General features: G+C 38.6%; 1 protein-coding gene across 1 annotated transcript in view; it reads left to right on the top strand.

Moving 5' to 3' along the window:
* The window catches only part of LOC146703204 (zinc finger protein 385B-like), an 81,703-nt gene that overhangs the window by 19,072 nt on the left and 43,695 nt on the right, over positions 1–18,936 (top strand). Inside the window, exon 2 of the mRNA XM_085466349.1 lies at positions 16,647–16,922. Coding sequence (XP_085322475.1) covers positions 16,647–16,922 — 276 coding nt within the window. The remainder of the gene's footprint in view (positions 1–16,646; positions 16,923–18,936) is intronic.

The following is an 18,936-nucleotide window of genomic DNA, read 5'->3' as shown; positions in this document are numbered from 1 at the left end:
AGATCCAAGGGTTTTTATATCAGCAGCATTTTTACAGAGAATGTGGATACCATTGCTATATCTGCGACTATTGCAGATATTCAATCCAAACAGATTTTTTTTAAAGAGAGCTGCAAGATCAAGGATTTGCCACAGCTTGTGAGTTACTTTGAATTAGGAGAGGAGACTGAAAACCTGACGACTCTACTTTTGTAGGCCTAGTCATTTATGTTCTTTGTAAATCTGAATGCTTTCTAAGAACGAGCAGTGGGCAGCTCCTATTGTGACGATATAGAAAATGACCTCACAGCTCAGTTGATGTGTGACCCAATAACTATTTCCCTGAAGATTTTGTGGTGTTGATTGTTAGTTTCAAATCTTGTATTTTTGTTTTGTTTTGTTATGTTTGTTTTTTTTAAGAAAAGTGCTTAAAATAAGGTATGCTTTGGGGCGACCAATACCATATGGTGTGCAGTGTTCCTCAGTCAGATACATATGTAACTCATCCTGTCCAGTTTCAAAATGCCAGAATGGAAATGATAAAAATATTAATCTCGAGGCTTTGAAGCTTTTTTTTTTATACCCCTGTCCTTTATGCCCCAGTTTATCAGTGACTCATTATTTTCACTAACCGTAAACATTTTAGTAAATTTTATGAGTCAGAGTCCACTCAAGGAGAACATTTCAACAGTGGAAAATTAAGTACTGACCCCAGATCTAAACATTTTTTTAGTGTTCTCTAGATGCTACTGCACTATACTGGATGATGTGACCGATTCGTAGATTTCAAGAAACAATAGAGTCACACACAAAGGGTTGTTCATCTGGACGTAGCGTTTTCAGTGGCAGAAATGTTTTGTCACTCATCTAAATAACCCAAAATGTGATGTCCACATAGCTGGACGCCAGGTCCTAGGAGGTTAATATGCAAATTGTCATGACCATTGATCAACAACCACTGATCAAACCCCATTGATCAAAGACCAATGATCAGTGATCACAGAATCACGCCACCAACTCAATACACATTACCAAATATTTATTACATTATTTTTGTTAGTCTGTATCAGTGGTGTAAAGGGGTGCATTGATGAGTTGGCAAGGGTATGTCAGAAACAAATTATGATAACTAAAAAACAAAAACAAATGGGGATGCTGTGACAAAGAGATGAAGCAAAGGTACGATTTAAATGGCTCTGGAGAACACTGGCCGGTCTTTTGCATTTCCTACAATTTCCTGTATAGACAGGTAACCACAACACAAAGTACACCCACACACAGCAAACCCTGCAACAAGGCCTGGGATAAAATTTTGTTGATAAAAATAAATGAAGCACAATTTTCAACATTTTCTGCCCAGCATTACTTCTGTTTATATAAAATCATGTTTTGTTTTGTTTTGTTTTTTTTAAAGGAAAAAGCTCATGTGTTTTAAATTCTCCATGAAGGAATATCTCCTGATCTGTTGGCTTTGTTATTAAACCCGTAACAGTGTGCTATGCTGAGATGAAATTTAATATACTACAGTATGTGGATGATAATGCTTTAAAGTTTATACATTTTTGTTGTTGACCATCTTATGAATTTAAGATGTGTTAAATCTTAAATTCATAAGATTTAGATAGTTAGTTGAATTGGCCATGTCTTCAAATGCGGTGCAATACTTGGATAAAGAGATGGCATGCCGGGCTGTCTAGTCACTTGGAGCCTCTGAATACATCAGTGAAGGTGACAGCTGATTGGCTCATATCTCTTCGTGGCAGTGTTTCACTGTGAGAAACACTAGACAGATTATGGCTGAGTGCAAGTTTGTGTGTCTGTGTGCGTGTGTGTGTGTGTGCGTGCGTGTGCGTGTGTGTGTGTGTGTGTGTGTGAGTGAGTGAGTGAGTATATCCTCAGATACCAGTGGTCTAATTAAAGAGCTGGCATGTCAGAAACCTGCTCTGCCTCTTTGTTTAACACTGAACCTAATCTCGCACCACAGACAGTAGCATGTGGGCGCATGTGTATGTGTGTGTGGTCCTTGCTGTGAGGTGTGAACAAGATCGATGCCAAACACGTACATTTGTTGGGAATCTGGCAAAGCCGCCTTAGAGAAGCATGTGTTTTTATTTGTTTCTATTTAATTCTCTCTGACTTTATAGTTTGACTACGTCTAATGATGCTGTTATATTCATTAATACTTCATACTTCATAAATACTTACCCATCCATCAGTTTTCTTCCCCTTATCCAATTCAGGGTCATGGAGTGGCTAGCACCTATACCAGCTGTCACAGGGCAACAGACAGTGTAAACGCTGGTCCAGGCTTTATTCCATTACTATTATTTCACACTCTATTGATACCCAGAAAAGTAGTTAATGTTATTTTGATATCGCAGCAGAAAATGGTGCTGATAGACTGCTCTCAGTTTCAATCTGGGACTGTGAGGGGAAAAAATGTCATACTGTTAAACATTGTCTAACATAACAGATGAGCAAGACTGATGGCAGTGTATGCTGCTTAGCTTCTGCACTGACATTATGATTTCATTATTACCTGCTGCCCACTACCTTAACCCTTGTGTGGTGTTCGTATTTTTGTTACTCAGCCAGTGTTCATGGGTCTGGTGGACCCGCTAGAGTTTTGGCTTTCCAAATTAACACTATCAAACAATTTTATGTTAAATTACTCAACAGATGTTTACTTCATCCCAATTACAAGACATATGAACAGCAAACATGGTTAATTTTTTCCCTTTACCTTTGTTAGATCACATTTATGAATTAATGTGCTTCTCGTTTTTCTTTTATATAAAATGTTATAAATAAATCAGTTATAATCAAGTGGAGTGAGTGGAAAGACACAACACATTTACACGTGAAAAAATAATTAAATGTTTAATTTTTCTTTTGAAAAAAACTGAACACGGGTCTCACAGACCCGAACACCATACAAGGGTTAATAATAGCATATGGCTAATGTGATTATCAGATAATTGCTAATATATAAATAACTAATAATAATGTTTGTGCAAGTCAGATTACAACGCTTATGATAACCTTTTTAATACTAAAATGTTGAAACGGGAGCTTTACTGACTGCTCATAATTGCTCTTAACCTTCCTGCCTTCTTGGGACCTTTTTGTGCCACTGCTATGTGTTAAATGGCTGCCATTTCCACTGTGTTCAGTGGAATATAACCAAACTTGCCACAGGATAGTTTTTACCTGTCAATGTTAATATTCCAGTGTGAATTCCTTAAATCAGCCTAAAATGGCTGAGCAGCAGAAATCCCCACACCCATCACCCTGGGGACCATTTTCTGCCCATTGACTTCCATTATAAATGCTATTTTTCAACCCCAAATTATCATCATATGATTTTATTTTTTCTTCTTTTCTTGGATGTCAATGAAGACTCAGGGCCTTGAAGTTTTAATTTTTAAATTGCAAAAAAAATGCAAAAAAATAATGGCAGGTCAAAGTGTATGTTGGTGCCAATCTTTGGTCCATCTAAAGGCCTACTTATAATGACAATCACATATTACTTCAACTGGTTTTTTGTGGAAATATTTAGTTTCGTTTTTTGGTTTTTGGGGCTTATAACACAGGGCGCTCATGTAATAACACTGGGATTTGAAGGGTTAAAACAACGAAAATATAATTAAAACTTTACATGAATATTTCAGGGAGAAGTAGTTTTACAAGGTTGGCTAATTTAAAGTGGAATAAAATATGGATATATGGTCTTTTTATGGCGTGGCTGAGAATGGTCCCTAGGGTGATGGGTGTGAGTTTTTTAAAGGATGGCAGGAGGGTTAAGAGTGGAGTGTCAGTCCTTTAGACACTTGGGCAAGTTTGTTATTCTACTGTTCAGCTGCTAGTGTGGGTGCGCGGCTGTGTTTAGCTGCCAGTGAGGGGAGGGGCTGTGTTCAGCTAAAGCTGGGCATACACTGTGCAATTTTCTTATTCAGCTCCTGCTCAAACTGTACGATTGAATCTCAGGGGTGAGAAGTTCATAGGTCACGATCCAGGGTCTCACACTATACAGGCCTCACAAAATTATTATACTGATAATTTTGTGAGGCCACATCGAGCTTGCCAAAGTTCTACAAGTTGTGCCTCCATCGCTTGTGTCCAGATCACACGCTGCACTTCCATGCTACTCCATCTTTCTACTTCCATTTCTGTTTGAGTGTGCGCTTTGTGAGAGGCTGCGTTGACACCCTCACGACGGCCGACAGGATTTCAAACAGGTTTGATTTTCTTGCGACCATACAATTGATGATTGGGAGCTGGTCGTGAAGTGTTAATCGCTTCTCGTTACCCCATGTATACTACACGATGCACGACATAGATTAAGGCGAAACTTGGGCCGATCCCCAAAACGGTCGCACAACTGAAAAATCTCCTCAAAATGGGCCAAAAATCGCACAGTGTATGCCCAGCTTAACAGAGAGGGGAGGGGCAGTGTACCTGTCTATGTGCAGCAGTACCGTGTGAAGCTGTGGAGGCAAAGATAGCACTGTTGGTATCAATTCAATTTTAAATAAGTATCCAATATTTATTTATTTATTTTTTTGTGCAACCTTATGTTGGACAGACCGCAGTTCTGTTGCATTAGCATTCACATCTATGGCCAATTTAGAATCACCCATTAACCTAAAATTCATGTCTTTGGACTGTGGGAGAACCATAGCTGAGAACCCACATGCACAGGCAACACATGTGAAGACACAGAAACATAGAAAGGTCCCAGTCAGGATTAGAAACCAAAAAACTTTGAAACATTTGTATATTTTGTTAATAATCAGACTTCACATGCGGTACACTAAAATATTTTGTGTTGCATCAAAATTTGGGTGGGAACAACACTGTCAATTACACTTAACCTGAGTCTTAGTAAGTAAGTATCTTCCTGTAAAAATAATAAGTTAAATGTTTGATGATGATTTTTGAAGTCAACAGATTTTATTCAGATGATATATACTGTTTAAATCTGTTCTTATAATTTACTGCGTGTCATCTCCTGCCAAGAGTAGGGAAACGGTATGATGAGGTAACCATTTTTCTGTAAGTTAAACTGAAACCAAAATTTGGAAAAATTTAAATTTCGAATTCATATTACAACCAAAATACTACATTTATATTTTTATCCACACAAAAAAAGTTTATGGCTTCATTTTGGTTGAAGTGCGATAAGAGATCCGTTCCAGTTTTATTACATCATAGTTGTCCCCAGTAGAACATTATATTTTACAGTTTTAATGTTGCGTACAGCAATATGCACGTGCTCATCATCAGTGTCCCAAGTTCCCAGTACCAGCTGAGTCTAAAGGGAAATGTAGAGACTAAAAATATGCATCCTACTAACAGCTCCCACTCACTTACCTAACAGAGTGAATCACTGCATTATATGAGTGGAACATTTGCAAATGACCTTGTCACAGAGATCTGACACATACCACTCATGCTCTGGGATTATGTACGCCAACACAGTTGTGTCTGTATGGCATACATACATACATACATATGGTAAATGGTGTGTACACTTTGCTGGTGTTTCTTTGTGTGCGATGCCCACTGTGTTTTTTCAGTGGTGTGTTTGTGTAACTTCACTGCATTTAAACTTTGAGTCTACCAGGTGAGTCATGTATATCTTTAGACTCCTTTCTTAATAAAGACCTCACTGTCAAGGTTTGTTATATTTTATGATAAATGTATCATTTTATTAACCTTTTTAACTTTTATTCTAATCGCAAACCTTAACTAATTTGTTAGTTGACTTGTGATAGAGTTGTATTGTTGATTGTCATTTATGCTTAGAAACATTTACTCATTTATGCTTAGAAATATTTAACCATAGATGCTTAGAAGTGTATAATCAATTGTGTAGTGATAAGTTGTGTGATCTTTAACAGGCTACAGAGGCCTGGTGTGCATTCCACACTGGGAGCATGGGAAAGTTCGTACCTTGTTTAATTGTTATGGTAGGATTAACGTAGTTACATTTGTTTTAGTTTAAGTGCTTTTTGTGTATAAATGAACTGCTAGACTTCCTTACTGTGTTATCTAGGATGAGGGGGGGTCTACCCTCTTCCTGACCAAGGATGTTTGCTTGTGTGCTTTTATGACCCTTTGATCAGCAGTAACACACACACACACACACACACACACACACACACGGTACTCTTTGTGTATGTAGACGTCATATGTTAATGAACCTATGCATATTCATGTAACCTCAATAAAAGGACAGTGATACGGGAGAACGGACGAGAGCAACTGGGGCCAAGCGAAGGAACGGCGTTTGTCCGGTTCTCTCCCGTGCACGAGTAACATGAAGCTTGCCTACTTCGTGTCTTGCTTTGCGGTGTAATTATATTGCCTTCAACGTTCCAGCGAATAGGTTTATGCTACAAACCCATCAACTTGTAATTGGTTCAGCTTTGACATAAACTGATATACTGACTACAAGTAGTTATAATTTATTAGATCCCTTACTTTACCATCATACTGAGGTCAGTTAGTTCATCCTTCGTCTTCATCTACTTACCATAAACAAAATTTAAAATACCTTTTTTTTTTTTTAACTTACTCTCCCTACCTTGGTCTCAAATCAGTTGGTTAAGATTAGATTGGGGAATTGGTTTAATATATAAAAATAAATACAAATATTGACTTAGAGGGAGGGGTAATCGAGCTAAAACTACTCGCTTCAGGCAGGTGAACTAAGGGACAATGTAAGTAAAATAAGCAGTTTGAACCATCAGTCATTGAAAGGTACTCTATTAGAATCCTACAAAAAAAATACACAGAGCTGAAAATCAGCATGATAACTTCCCTTTAGTCTGTCTAGACAGTAAGCAAATCCTGGTCCTCAGCATCATGTCCTTTAATGCACCTTTAATGCCCATAGTACAAAGCAATTACCACACAAGGACCACAATACAGTTAACAGTTTCATTCCTCTATTAAACAGTTAGTATTATATAAATGCAATTCTGAAAAGACTGCACTGGTTCCTGAGTTTAGGTTTTGAGGTTCAGCTTACAAAAAACAGTTGACAGCTTCCTTCCACAGACTTCAACAGCACTGAATTAAAATACTGATCCCACTATTTTGACTCAGTATCTCAGTTTTCTCTTTATCTTTTGGGGCACAAACTGGAACCAGAAGATGGACTTTCAGTGTCAGAGTTGTAAGATGTAAGGGGAAACTGGCTGAAAGTGGTGACCAATCATAAAATTTCCCCATTGTACCAAAGCTGAGGTAATGTTGTTTTGTAATCTGATGTATCCAGATTCAGCACAGTGATCAATAGATTGCATGCAATCAACGGCTCCCCTCTGACTCCAGCTGGATTCTGAGTGTGGGTTACATTTGGTTTCTCACTCCTCGTTCAGAAAGTCCTCTCTAAATCTTTCATCCTCAGTCTCAAAGCTACAGTTTGCTGGAAGGTATGCAAAGATATGGTAGCTCAGTCATCCGTGAGTGTAGCTCACTAGAGCTATCATAGCAAAATAAAATCACTACATATTTCTTTGAGCAAATAAAAACCAGACCTCTGATAATAGATGTGTCTGTGGTTTGCAAGAATAAATAATTGACAGCCTCTCAATGTTGCATTATCCATGCTATTTAAGCATATGTTGCATGAACATTTCTACCAATTTATTTTAATACATTCAACAGGAAAATCCTGCTGCTTTCCAACGCTTTAGTGTTTGTGGTTGCATTTGTTTTTAATTCTTATTTATTTTATTATTACCTCTTGATTCAGTCCAGCTGATACCAATTCCAAACTGGATTCAGATTCATGAAAATCCCATTCCTACCTCCAGCTCTTGGAAAAATTTACTGTGTTGCTCATGCTTTTTCATGTGCTTTTCTGCAGAATGTGGGTTTTTACCAATTTTTTTTTTTTTTTTGGCCTTTTCAGCACAAATTACAGCATAATTGACCTGCACTTTGTGTGGAAATGGTTCAAAGTCATATTCACACAGGATGAGCATGGTTGCCTAGCGACACAACTGTAATTGTAGTCCCTCTGTTATTCATTTACTTAATATTTATTCTGAGTGTCAGGACTGAAAAAATGTGTCTGATGGTAGAAGTAAGTTATGTGAAAGCTGTGTAGCTCTGGAGGCTTCACAGGGTACAGTACACACCCCTGAAAATGATTCTCTCATCAGATATATTGTATGTAGTGATTATTAGAAACATCATATTCCGCCACGGTCCAATTTTTCCATTGCAGGCCAAGTGCTTCGTCTGCTGACGTCTGCTTTTGATGTAATGGAACAGTGACAGGTGCTGCAGTGAGAGAAGGCATCTTGGCATCAGTGTTTGGTTTAATGCCATTTTTAAAGAGCATATGCATGCACCAAAACATCCCATTCACAGCTGCCTTGCGTAAAATAGCTAAAGGCCTTTGTCCACCTCTCAACACATCTCGGTTAGGTTGCTTATTCCAAGAAGTTTCCTTGATCGCAGACTAAAAAGAGTGCCCAGAAGTTCAGGAGGATTAGCTGCCTGGAGGGGTGTTGCATTTGTTCTGTCTTAATGTTTAAAGGCCAGTCTAAATAGGGGACTTAGTTCCCTGGAAGATATTCCTATGCCACCTTGTAGTTCTATGTGATTATTATAGATTTAGCTGTATATTGACAGATATGTGGAGGATACAGTCGAGGAATAAAAGCATATCACCACATAGCCTTTATAATGTAATAGATATACAGCATAATTGCAGGGAATTAAGTGCAGCTTTATAGAGAGAATAGCCACGCTATACAGTGACACACTGGGAAAACACGCTGTTATAACACACATGCTGATGATGAACTCTTTTAAAAAAATTAAACATTAGTCAAAATGAAAAATTGTTCTCTGCAAGCTAACTGAAAAGCCCTCATTTGTCAGAGCTCAGTAATAAACATGTTCACCCCTGGTGTGAAACAACGGCACATCATACAGACGGAGAGAGCAGCTTGAGGGAAACAGGCTTAACAGGTTGCCAGTTTTATAGCAGTCTGTCAGCTCGGGATCCACCTGGCCGGAGTTTGTACAAATGCTGCTGTTAGCTTTTAGGCTCTGTGTAACACCCCACAAAGCCCCTTTAACCTTTCAGAAGCACTGATACTATACTATATTTTCCATAAAAAATAAGTCAAATATACTAAAATTGTGTCTTACGTATACTTTTAGCACTCTTTTGGATTTGTCACAAATAAGAGCTTCAAGCAGGGACTTGTAAAGAGCCATTTACATGTCAGGTTGAAATGAATGATCCCTCGTTTATGTAGGCACCCATGTGGAGAACGTTACATTGCAGCTACAAGTGTGTCCCTTGATGGAGTAGTTTATGAACCTGACAGGTCATTTCCATGCAGCTGTCTCAGGCCATAAAACAAAGACACTAAGCATGAGTGTTAGACAAAGGGATGCAGGGGAACTATTTTTTACATGTGGTCTATTGATTGAGTGGTGACAGAAGTCAGTAGGTGGAATTCTTTAACAACAGTCAGGCATGACAGCAATGTAGTATTTAATATTTGAGATTATGTTTTTTATCCTTTATTTAAATAAGTTAGCTAAGCAAAGTTGTTCCGGGTGGCCACATCAAGTCAGGGTCAAACGAATAAAACATTCATCCATTAATATTCTTAACTGCTTACTCAGGATGCAGTTGTTGTGGTCAGAGGTTTATATACACCCATGTGTCACCCATTGTCCTGTTGAAACACCCAGCTGTGTTCAAGTTTTAACCATTTAGCTTTTGATTTTAGGTAAATGTGAAGAATGTATTGGTGGTCCTCCTCCTTCATTATTCCATCAGATTTGTGCAGTGTACCAGTGTCATTGGCAGCAAAACAGCCTCAGAGCATGATGGTACCACCACCATGATTGACAACTGGCACACTCTTCTCAGGTTTGAAAGCCTCAGCATTACTCATTCAAACATACCTCATCCCATTGTGGCAACAGCATCTCAATGTTTGTCTCGTCTGACCATAAAACCTTTATCCAAAAGGTATTTGGCTTGTCCATGTGGGCAGCTGCAAATTTCGGTTGAGCTTGAAGGTGTCGATTTTGGAGCAGAGGCTTTTTTTTTTATTGGTCAGCGTCCTCTTGGTCCATGGCAAAGTATAACTCATTTTACTGTGAACAGTAATGCTGGTGTTCCTGCAGTTTCCAGTTTATGACCATCTTGAGCTTTGGTGGTTCCTAGATTGTTTCTGAACATCCTAACCACGTTCCTCTCATCTGAGGGTGACAGTTTGTGTCCTCTTTCATAACTTAGCAAAATGGTGCCACATCCACATAACTTGTACTTTCATAACATTATTTGAACAGATGTTTAGAAATTGCCCATTAAGCTTCTGGAATGACCTTGCCAAAGCCCTCACCTCAGCCCTTTTGAAATCTCTGGACTATTGGTCCTTGCCAGAAAACCAGCCGATTTAAATGAACTTGTGACAAGAACAGTCGTCTAATATTCAGCTATAATTGTGCCAGAAAGTTGATGGTGTCTACCAAGAAGGGACATGTAACCAATTATTAGTTTGGATGTATATATGTGAGCCTGTATATGTACGTTTGTGGATCTGAAAAAAATGAAGACGCAGATGGTGAAGCAGGTGATGAATGATAAATGGAAAAACAACTCTCAGTATTGAGAAAGCTAAAATGAGCTAAAAATCAGGAGAATACAGGCTAAGAGAAAATACAATAGCCTGGGTTACCAACAGTTACTTCATTTATTTCCCTCTTTCAGAGTATTGGTTAGAACACAAAAATGAAGGCCCTTTTTTTTTTTTTTTTTTTAACCTCAGGGACATTTGAGGTCCTAATAACTTCAAACTGCAGCTTGCAGCTATTTAGCATCAACTTAAGAGTATAAAATGGCTTTTATGATCAGCCATGACATTAAAACCACTGACAGGTGAGATGGATAATGTTGAACATCTCATTATAATGCAGTGTTCCCGCCAATGAGGATGGTGCTCCCTTCTATGCGTCAAAAAGTACTTGGGAGTTGTTCAGGGAACAAAGTGCACAAACCACTGACCTGACCTCCAAACTTCCCAGACTCCAACCTGACCAAGCAGCCATGAGATCTGACCCCACATTTCACAGAGACCACTGGAAACCCTCTGGGCCTGCTGCCAATATCCTGGTGCCAGACACCACAGGACACCCCCAGAGGTCCTGTATCCACGCCCTGGCAGGTCCGATAGCCGTTTTATTATTTCGTTTTTAATGGTGTGGCTGATTGGATGGTGTATTCTTGGCTTCTATTAAGTCCTCATCCTGGAACAACAACCAAGCAAGCTGATGAGTGCTGCTATGTAAAGAGCTGTTGGGGGAGATAGTTTACACTGCTAAAAGGATAACAGATACTATGATCATAGATAAAAGGACTAAGTTTCGGGTGCTTAAACTCCTCTCAGGGTACAGTGATACTCTAAGATGATGCTATTGGCTCCCTGGGACTTATCAGTAGCTTCTAGAGTACTACCGGAAAGTCAGCCCCAAGTGTCCAAGTGCTTAAAAATATGTTAAGAAGCCTAATAAATATGGCTATTTATTGCTATGCCAGAATGGGAAAGAAATTTCTTTATGATTTCTATTTATAATGTTACGTTGACTTTTATCATCACACCTCCCACTCATTTAAATCTGTTCTTAAATCACAGGGTCTCAGCCATAGTGTGGATTTTTAAGTAAATGTCAACATAACTTAGTAATAGACATAATACATATAATCTATGTAGTGGATCCAAATGAACATCTACAGGACAGTGAACTTTGCATCCTTTTTACAGCTCCATCATGAAAGGGCAGGAAATCCAACACGTTTTATTTGGCTCAGAAGTTTTAATCTTTTAGCAGTAGTGGAGTTTTGCTAAATCACATCATAGCACATCATAAATGTCTTTTATTATTTTTAGAGTAAATATTATGGAAAGTGATGTGATGCAATGTTGTTTAGTGCTCTGACATTAATTAATGTTGTAATGTCATAGAAATGTATGCAACAATCGTATCCCTGTTGAAGGGACGCTATTCTGTTTTCTATGCTAAGACCAACTATTACAGTCTTTATTAATTCACTAATCAGATAAGAATTTGTAAAAGTAGTCTGCTGAGTTTGTAAACTTTCTATAAAATAGGTTTTAAATCAGTTGTCCCAATTGTTTGTTCTTTCATGAATCATAAAGGACTTAGAGTGAGTGAAAGGTGATTCAATTGTAGAATGAATCATTTATACGTGATGTTGTAATAATAGCTACCACATGTATCTAATCAGGCCCACAGGTGTAACAACTCTATGACAGAACCCGAGGCAGATATTTCGGGTTTACCATCTAAGATTCTGTCTTTGTCTCTCTGTAACACAGAGACAAGTGGAACAGATAATATCATATAACAATAATCAATACCAATATAATCATCCCAGCTTTTGACCAGAACTACAGACAATAACTGCAGTCAGAGGTTGGGGGAAGAGACATATTTATTTGACCTTATGCTATAAACACTCGTTTTCATCTTTAGCTAGCATAACTACCACAAGCCCAAAACAGATTAATCCTTGTTAAAGGAGCCCGCTAACCACAGGTGCTCACAGATTGACTGGATGAAACTGTATAAAAAAACAAAACAAAAAACCCAACCACACTGTTGAATGAACAATTTACAGAATTCTTCATCTAACACTCATTTCCAACTGACCAGCTTCTAGATGTGTCACATACACATATATATGGCAGTAGTCATATTTACAGTATAGAAGCTGTAACAGTGTTTCAGTACTTTACAAAAACTTGCACATACTACTACTACGTCATCTTTCGTGCACTTGGCAAAGTGGCTGTCCTTTCTCTCCTTGCTATGTTTGCTAAAAACTAATTTAAAATGCTCATTTACCGATACTCTCTGATAAACTGTTGCACTGTTGACCGTCAGAAAGTACAAGTAATGTATGGAAACATGCCTTTTTCAATCACAACTTTCCAAGAGGTGCCTTTTCTTGCACCAATTTTTGCACTTAACACTCAGTTCATAAGGAAAATAAAGCTGGACTTCTAGGATTTAATGTAACACATCAGACGTACATTCTGTATGAGGGGTCATCTGATGCTCTGGGATTTTGTCCCAACTGTCCCATTCCAAGTTACATCTTTGATGGGGCTTAACCACATCGCCAGAAATTAGTATTTTATGGTAAATAGCAGCTCAAAGTTTTTATGTTGGGTTGCCACTTTCAGCTGCAGGTGCCACAGCTTGTGCTGTGGAGCACTGGTCACTTCAGCCATTTGGTCCCCAGTAGAAGACTGGGCTGTTTGTAGCTGCCATCTCTGGTGCCAGACAGGCAGAGCAGCCCAAACTCAAGTGCCAGCAGGAACCAGCAGCTGCTGGCCGGCAGGCAACCTGTTCAAAGTTGTTTGTTTTAATGGGGCTGTTGGTGCTAAGTCCAGCTGACCACATCAAGTTGAGTAAGAGGAACTGCTAATGTAGTTCCAGGGTCCTGGAGGGTAAAAACACAGACTAGTGGCATCAGTGTACACTATTAGACATTAGCAAACATGAGCATCTGAGCCATGCTTGACTTGTGTCAGTATTTTAAACCAGCAGTTTGAATAGCATTCCCATTCAGCTTTTTGGTAAATGACCCTCTAGGGGACTGTAATTTATGAATCTTTTGTATGACCTTTTGTATATATTAGGAAGGAGTATGAAAAATGTTAGAGTTCACTTTAAATGTTGTTTGTTTTTAGACAACTCATTTATCATTACTGACACTAAGTGTACCATTGTAAATGTGCTGTGGTTAGCTCAGCAGCCTAAAGAAGTAGCAAAGTGACTTCTGGCGCTTGCGTTTTGCTTTTAATTCCTGTATTTGACAAAACAAAACCATTAAAGTGACTTAGCTGGTGCAGCCCTCCCCCGGACTGACCGCGTCAAATGTCGTCATGTCAGTACTGACTTTCAAGGTGAAACTAACATCTGAGCACTTATCCAGCAGCACTCAGAACAGTAGAGACATATTGTACCTCAGACACGCAGAGAACAGCAACTATGTACCTGAGGTTAGGTGAAAGCAAACAAGTACTACATCATGACATTTTTAACGTGATGCATTTAGTGTTATAAACAAATAGACATTTAAAAAAGCTGAATAATTAAATAAAATCTATATGTAGAGTTTCCATTTTATAAATCACTTTTTGGGGGGAAGAGTCATTCTAGTGTCTCACTTTGCACAGTTCAATTTTAGTCCCCACCTAAATTTCTGGATCTAAAATTAAAGGACTGAAAGTGGGAAATTTAAATATTTGGCTGTGCCAATTATGCAGGGTGGGTTTTTTTAGTTTTTAGTTTTTTTTTCCCAGAACAAGCTTTTTTCTTTGTTTATCTTTATGTCCATTATTTGCATCTCTGTATTTTATGGCTTTTTAGCCCATCAAGCAGCAGCAGGAGGTCTGATTGGCCTGCTGCTTTTTGGCAGGAGTCTGGTCCTGTCAGCACACTGGTGAATTATTATTCAAACTGCTCTAAAATGCTATGAAGGGGTTGTTCTCAGTCCCTCTGTTTTAATTTATGCACATACCTTTTTCAATTTGAAATGTCCTTCTGTCTTTTGCAGGCGAGTAAAGTAAAACCAGAGTAAAACACAATTACTGGACAATTCAGCAAAGCCAGGACTTATTTTGAAATACATAGTTTAACACTTAAAATATGAAACCAACAAGAATAAGAATAATCATTATCATGTTTTCTTTTGCATGAATTTTTTTGTTCTTTATTATTAAAAAATATTACCTCTGTATTGTTTATGCTATGATCTTTTTTTTCTTTTTCTTTTTTTGGAAGTAATCCAAGTGCTGTGGTTAGTTGAGCTCAAAGAAGTAGTAAACTGACTTCTGGTGCTTTTACTTTCCTTTTAATTCCTGTATTGGTAAATAAAATGCCCTTACAGTGAGTTAGCTGGTGCATCCTCTGATGACTCTTATTTTAATTACTCCTATTGTCGTCATATCAGTGCTGATTTTCAAGGTGAAAACAAGAGTCTGAGCACTTATCCAGCAGCACTCAGAGCAGAATAGTTCATCATTTTTACTAAAAAATAATCTTTGTTTAGTTTATATTCATATGTTATGCTCTCTTTTTTTGGAATAACTTAAGTCCTTCACCAGATTTGCAGAGTTGGGAGGTATACACTTAACCTAATGCAAAGTGCTGCTGCTGTATAAACAAAAGCAAAACAATTGTTTGGCTACGTTATAGTCACTGTAAGTAGATACTGTATCATATAAGCAGACATTAAGAAGAAAGGAAGCATTTCTCTGATTAATTTCTCCATTACAACACCAGCAGACAAGAGCAGATAGATTTATTCTATAGTTTTTTATATATATATATATATATGTATGTCCTTCATCAACCCTATGACGAATAGGGCTGTTTCCGATTACCATGTCAGTTAGGATGAAAATTTCCCTCAGAAGTCTAAATCAAGCTTCAGACTGACTTCAGAGGGTCAGAGTGTTTGGAACAGTTTTGCATAACAAACTGTGTAAAATATACATATAAATGCATATTTTGTTGTGAGGAGGGAGAAATAAAACACTTTAACAGCCTGGCCAGAAATCACACGGCATTCCTGTTCTACATGTTCCCTTTTTTAAAATCAGTCTGTACGTGCCGTTTAGCGATTGTAATGGCACTGAGTGTAACGCTTTCTATGTTTTAATCGTGTTTTGAGACACTTTATTCTAGTCACCGTCTTCACCAGTTACTCATGTGCCAGCCCGTTGTCACACTTTTATTCAAATAATTGCGGTGATGGGCTGCAGCTTTGAAGTCCGTGTTGCTGGTTGGAAACTGATGACTTCCACTCAACGCATTTCCATTCCACTTTCATGTTGTCAAGTTGAATTTTTAGTGGGGCAGCTACCATTTTTATTGCAAATGGTAGCTGCCTTGGGGGGTGGGGTAGATTCAGGCAAGGCAGCGGATAAAATGCCTGACATCACGAGGGCTTAATTGATTCCATTAACATATGAACAGAGGCAAAACAAAGAATTCACTCAGGCTTTGGGTGACATTTCCACATTCATAGCATGGCTTGTGTTTAGCTGCAGCTTGATTTATGCTGTCAGTCTGTCATAATCGCTAAGCCATTACAGGTATTAGGGCTGCGTGCTCTCACAAAGCAGCATGTCGCTTTGTGTTTCCCCTGGGAATCTGCTTTTATTATCTGATAAATAGAGAGATGTTGGAACAAGATACTTATCTACGGAGTGTTTTGAGTCCTTTAATGCGATGTCAAAGATTTTTAACACATGCATCTGTTCATATTGACAAATTGTACAAAGGATGTAGATAAGTCCAAGTGAAAAGTGTCCTTTGTAAGCTGGAAAAATCCCTTTGTGCATTTAAGAATCAACCAGTACAATAGCAATGCACATAAAATTGCATAAAACTGAAAAAGATCACTAGTCATCTCCTCTGATGAAGTCACGCTGCTCTGTTGCCCCCCTGTGGAGGCTTGTACAACATACACATAACATAAAAAGAAAAATATTTAAGCATTTCACATTCAGACAATTGTTTCTAATTTATATAAGTCATTACCTCTTTTGATTAATTACCTCAAATCTTTATTCTATTGCCAGATATGAAGCGTCCAAAAACCAGTGACTGGATGGAGAGCAGCCCTCCTCCGAAGAGCCATGAGGGACAGGAGGAGGAAGAAGACGAAGAAGACGAAGAAGAGAGGAGGATGGGGGCTGGGCTCAAGGCCAAACGGGAGCGGCGACAGGGCAGCGGCAGTGCCACTGTGTGTCAGGTGTGCAACATACAGCTGAACTCCAGTGCCCAGGCACAGATCCACTACAGAGGGAAGACTCATCAGAGAAGACTCCGCCGACTGGCAAAAGCTGTCAGTGCAGGTAGGAAAGATTCAAGACTCGAAGAAAACACTGACATGTCCTTTTTGAGGCCATTACAGAATATCTAAATTTCACATTTGAAAAGCAAATATCTACCCAGCTCGGTATTTGAATGGTAAATTGTAAGGGCCCAGCCTTTTCAGTTTAAAAGTTAGCTCAGACTTTTATACATCAGCATTTCAGTGTTTAGCTTCAAAAATGGGCTCATGCAGCTCACACAGGTTGTCTCCACAGCAATAGACCACAACAGAGATTCTAACTTTGTCATAGCAGGAAAGCCACAGGTTCGGCTAATGAAATGAATGATGACTTTATTACATTTAATGGTCCCAGCAAGCCATGCCAGTGGGACATCATGCAGAAAACCACAGCCCTGGAACTGGAGCACCTAAATAGGACAGAGCCATCAACAGTTTCAGTTACACTTGAGGTTGTTTTTTTTGTTTTTCAATGACAGGTTGAAATGTGCTTTATTTTTTTATTTATTTTTTTTAAAAAGGGTAATTTCACAATTGTGAGAAAGTGACTGAAAATTTTGATTAAAGAGGATAATAATGGATTGCATTTATATAGCGCTTTTCGAGAACCTCAAAGCGCTGTACAATTCCACTATTCATTCACTCTCACATTCACACACTGGTGGAGGCAAGCTGCAGTTGTAGCCACAGCTGCCCTGGGGCAGACTGACAGAAGCAAGGCTGCCATATCGCACCATCGGCCCCTCTGGCCAACACCAGTAGGTGAAGTCTCTTGCCCAAGGACACAACGACCGAGGCTGTCCAAGCTGGGGCTCGAACCGGCAACCTTCCGATTGCAGGACGAACTGCCAACTCTTGAGCCACGCTCGCCCTTAGTGCCCTTAGGATTAGCATGTAGATGCTGCAAAACTATGAAAAACTGAGTGAAAATCTCATATCTTCCACCTGCACGACAAACTCTTAAATTTATTACACTTTGATCACCAACTGTTAAACAAAAACAGTAAAGAAAATCATTTTTTAATCCATTTTTACTGCAAGGCTGTTGTATTTCCAGTGATTATTTTCTTTCAATCAGATCTCCCAGTGTAGTGCGTCTGGCTAACAGAAAAGAAGACACGGCTTAGTTTGTGAGTCTTATGCATTGTTTTTCTTTGACAAGTATCTGCTAACACGATACTGTTGCATCTCCTGGCATAATAAGTTTGATATAGTTTTCTTTCTTTTGCAGTTCATTGCTAATTATGAGGTTTTGAGCTACTCTGATGTTCAGCATCTTTTCCATAAAAGTTGCTCTGTTTGGTGCTTTGTGGTTAATGTTCACATCTGCAAACCATGAGCTGCTTTGCATTGAGAAATATATTTATTATTCCAGTGGAGCTCCCCACCATTTCCAAGTATTTTCTCCACACCTGTTTTGATGAAGGGCCATTAATCACCTTCACTCACCAACACCTGTGTCACTCTGCTGCGCTGACCAGCTTGATCAATCAGTACTCAGCCTCTAATGAACAACTGGCCAATAAAATGACGCTTTTATATGTTGATTTATGAGACTCGTTCTGGCTGGTGGCATGTCACACATATTTAACTGTACCAGTCTAATACAGAATATTAAATTTAAAAAAATTATATCCATTGTTCCATCAGAACGGTATTGACTTTTTCTATATCAGATAATAGCCTCTGCAGGTCATCATTCATACTTAAGAGTGTGTGACTGATCCAGTGCAAAAGGTGATTATGAAACATTTCTTGGCCTCTTCTATTTTCTGTAGTTTCTTTTTCTTTACTTTCCAGTGTCCAGAAACAAACTATTATTTCCTGATTCACTCAGGAATCAGTTAAACCTCCAACTTGGTTGCTTAACAGCCTCTGACGTGACTTGTATGATAAGGACTTGGGACAAGTGCCTTTCCTCAGTGTTTGTCTTCTGCTCCCAGAGTTGAACAACACTGTGTAATATTAGCTTAAAAACTGAGTGCACTAATCATTATTGTCAACAAATGACTGGTTCAGAACACACAGGCTGCACA

Source organism: Copadichromis virginalis, linkage group LG8 (assembly GCF_057382275.1).
Source record: "Copadichromis virginalis isolate Kocher_CV1m ecotype Utaka linkage group LG8, C_Virginalis_male_GT1.1, whole genome shotgun sequence".
Taxonomy (NCBI): domain Eukaryota; kingdom Metazoa; phylum Chordata; class Actinopteri; order Cichliformes; family Cichlidae; genus Copadichromis; species Copadichromis virginalis.
The sequence above is the reverse complement of the archived record's forward strand: the minus strand, read 5'-3'. Positions and strand labels throughout refer to the sequence as shown.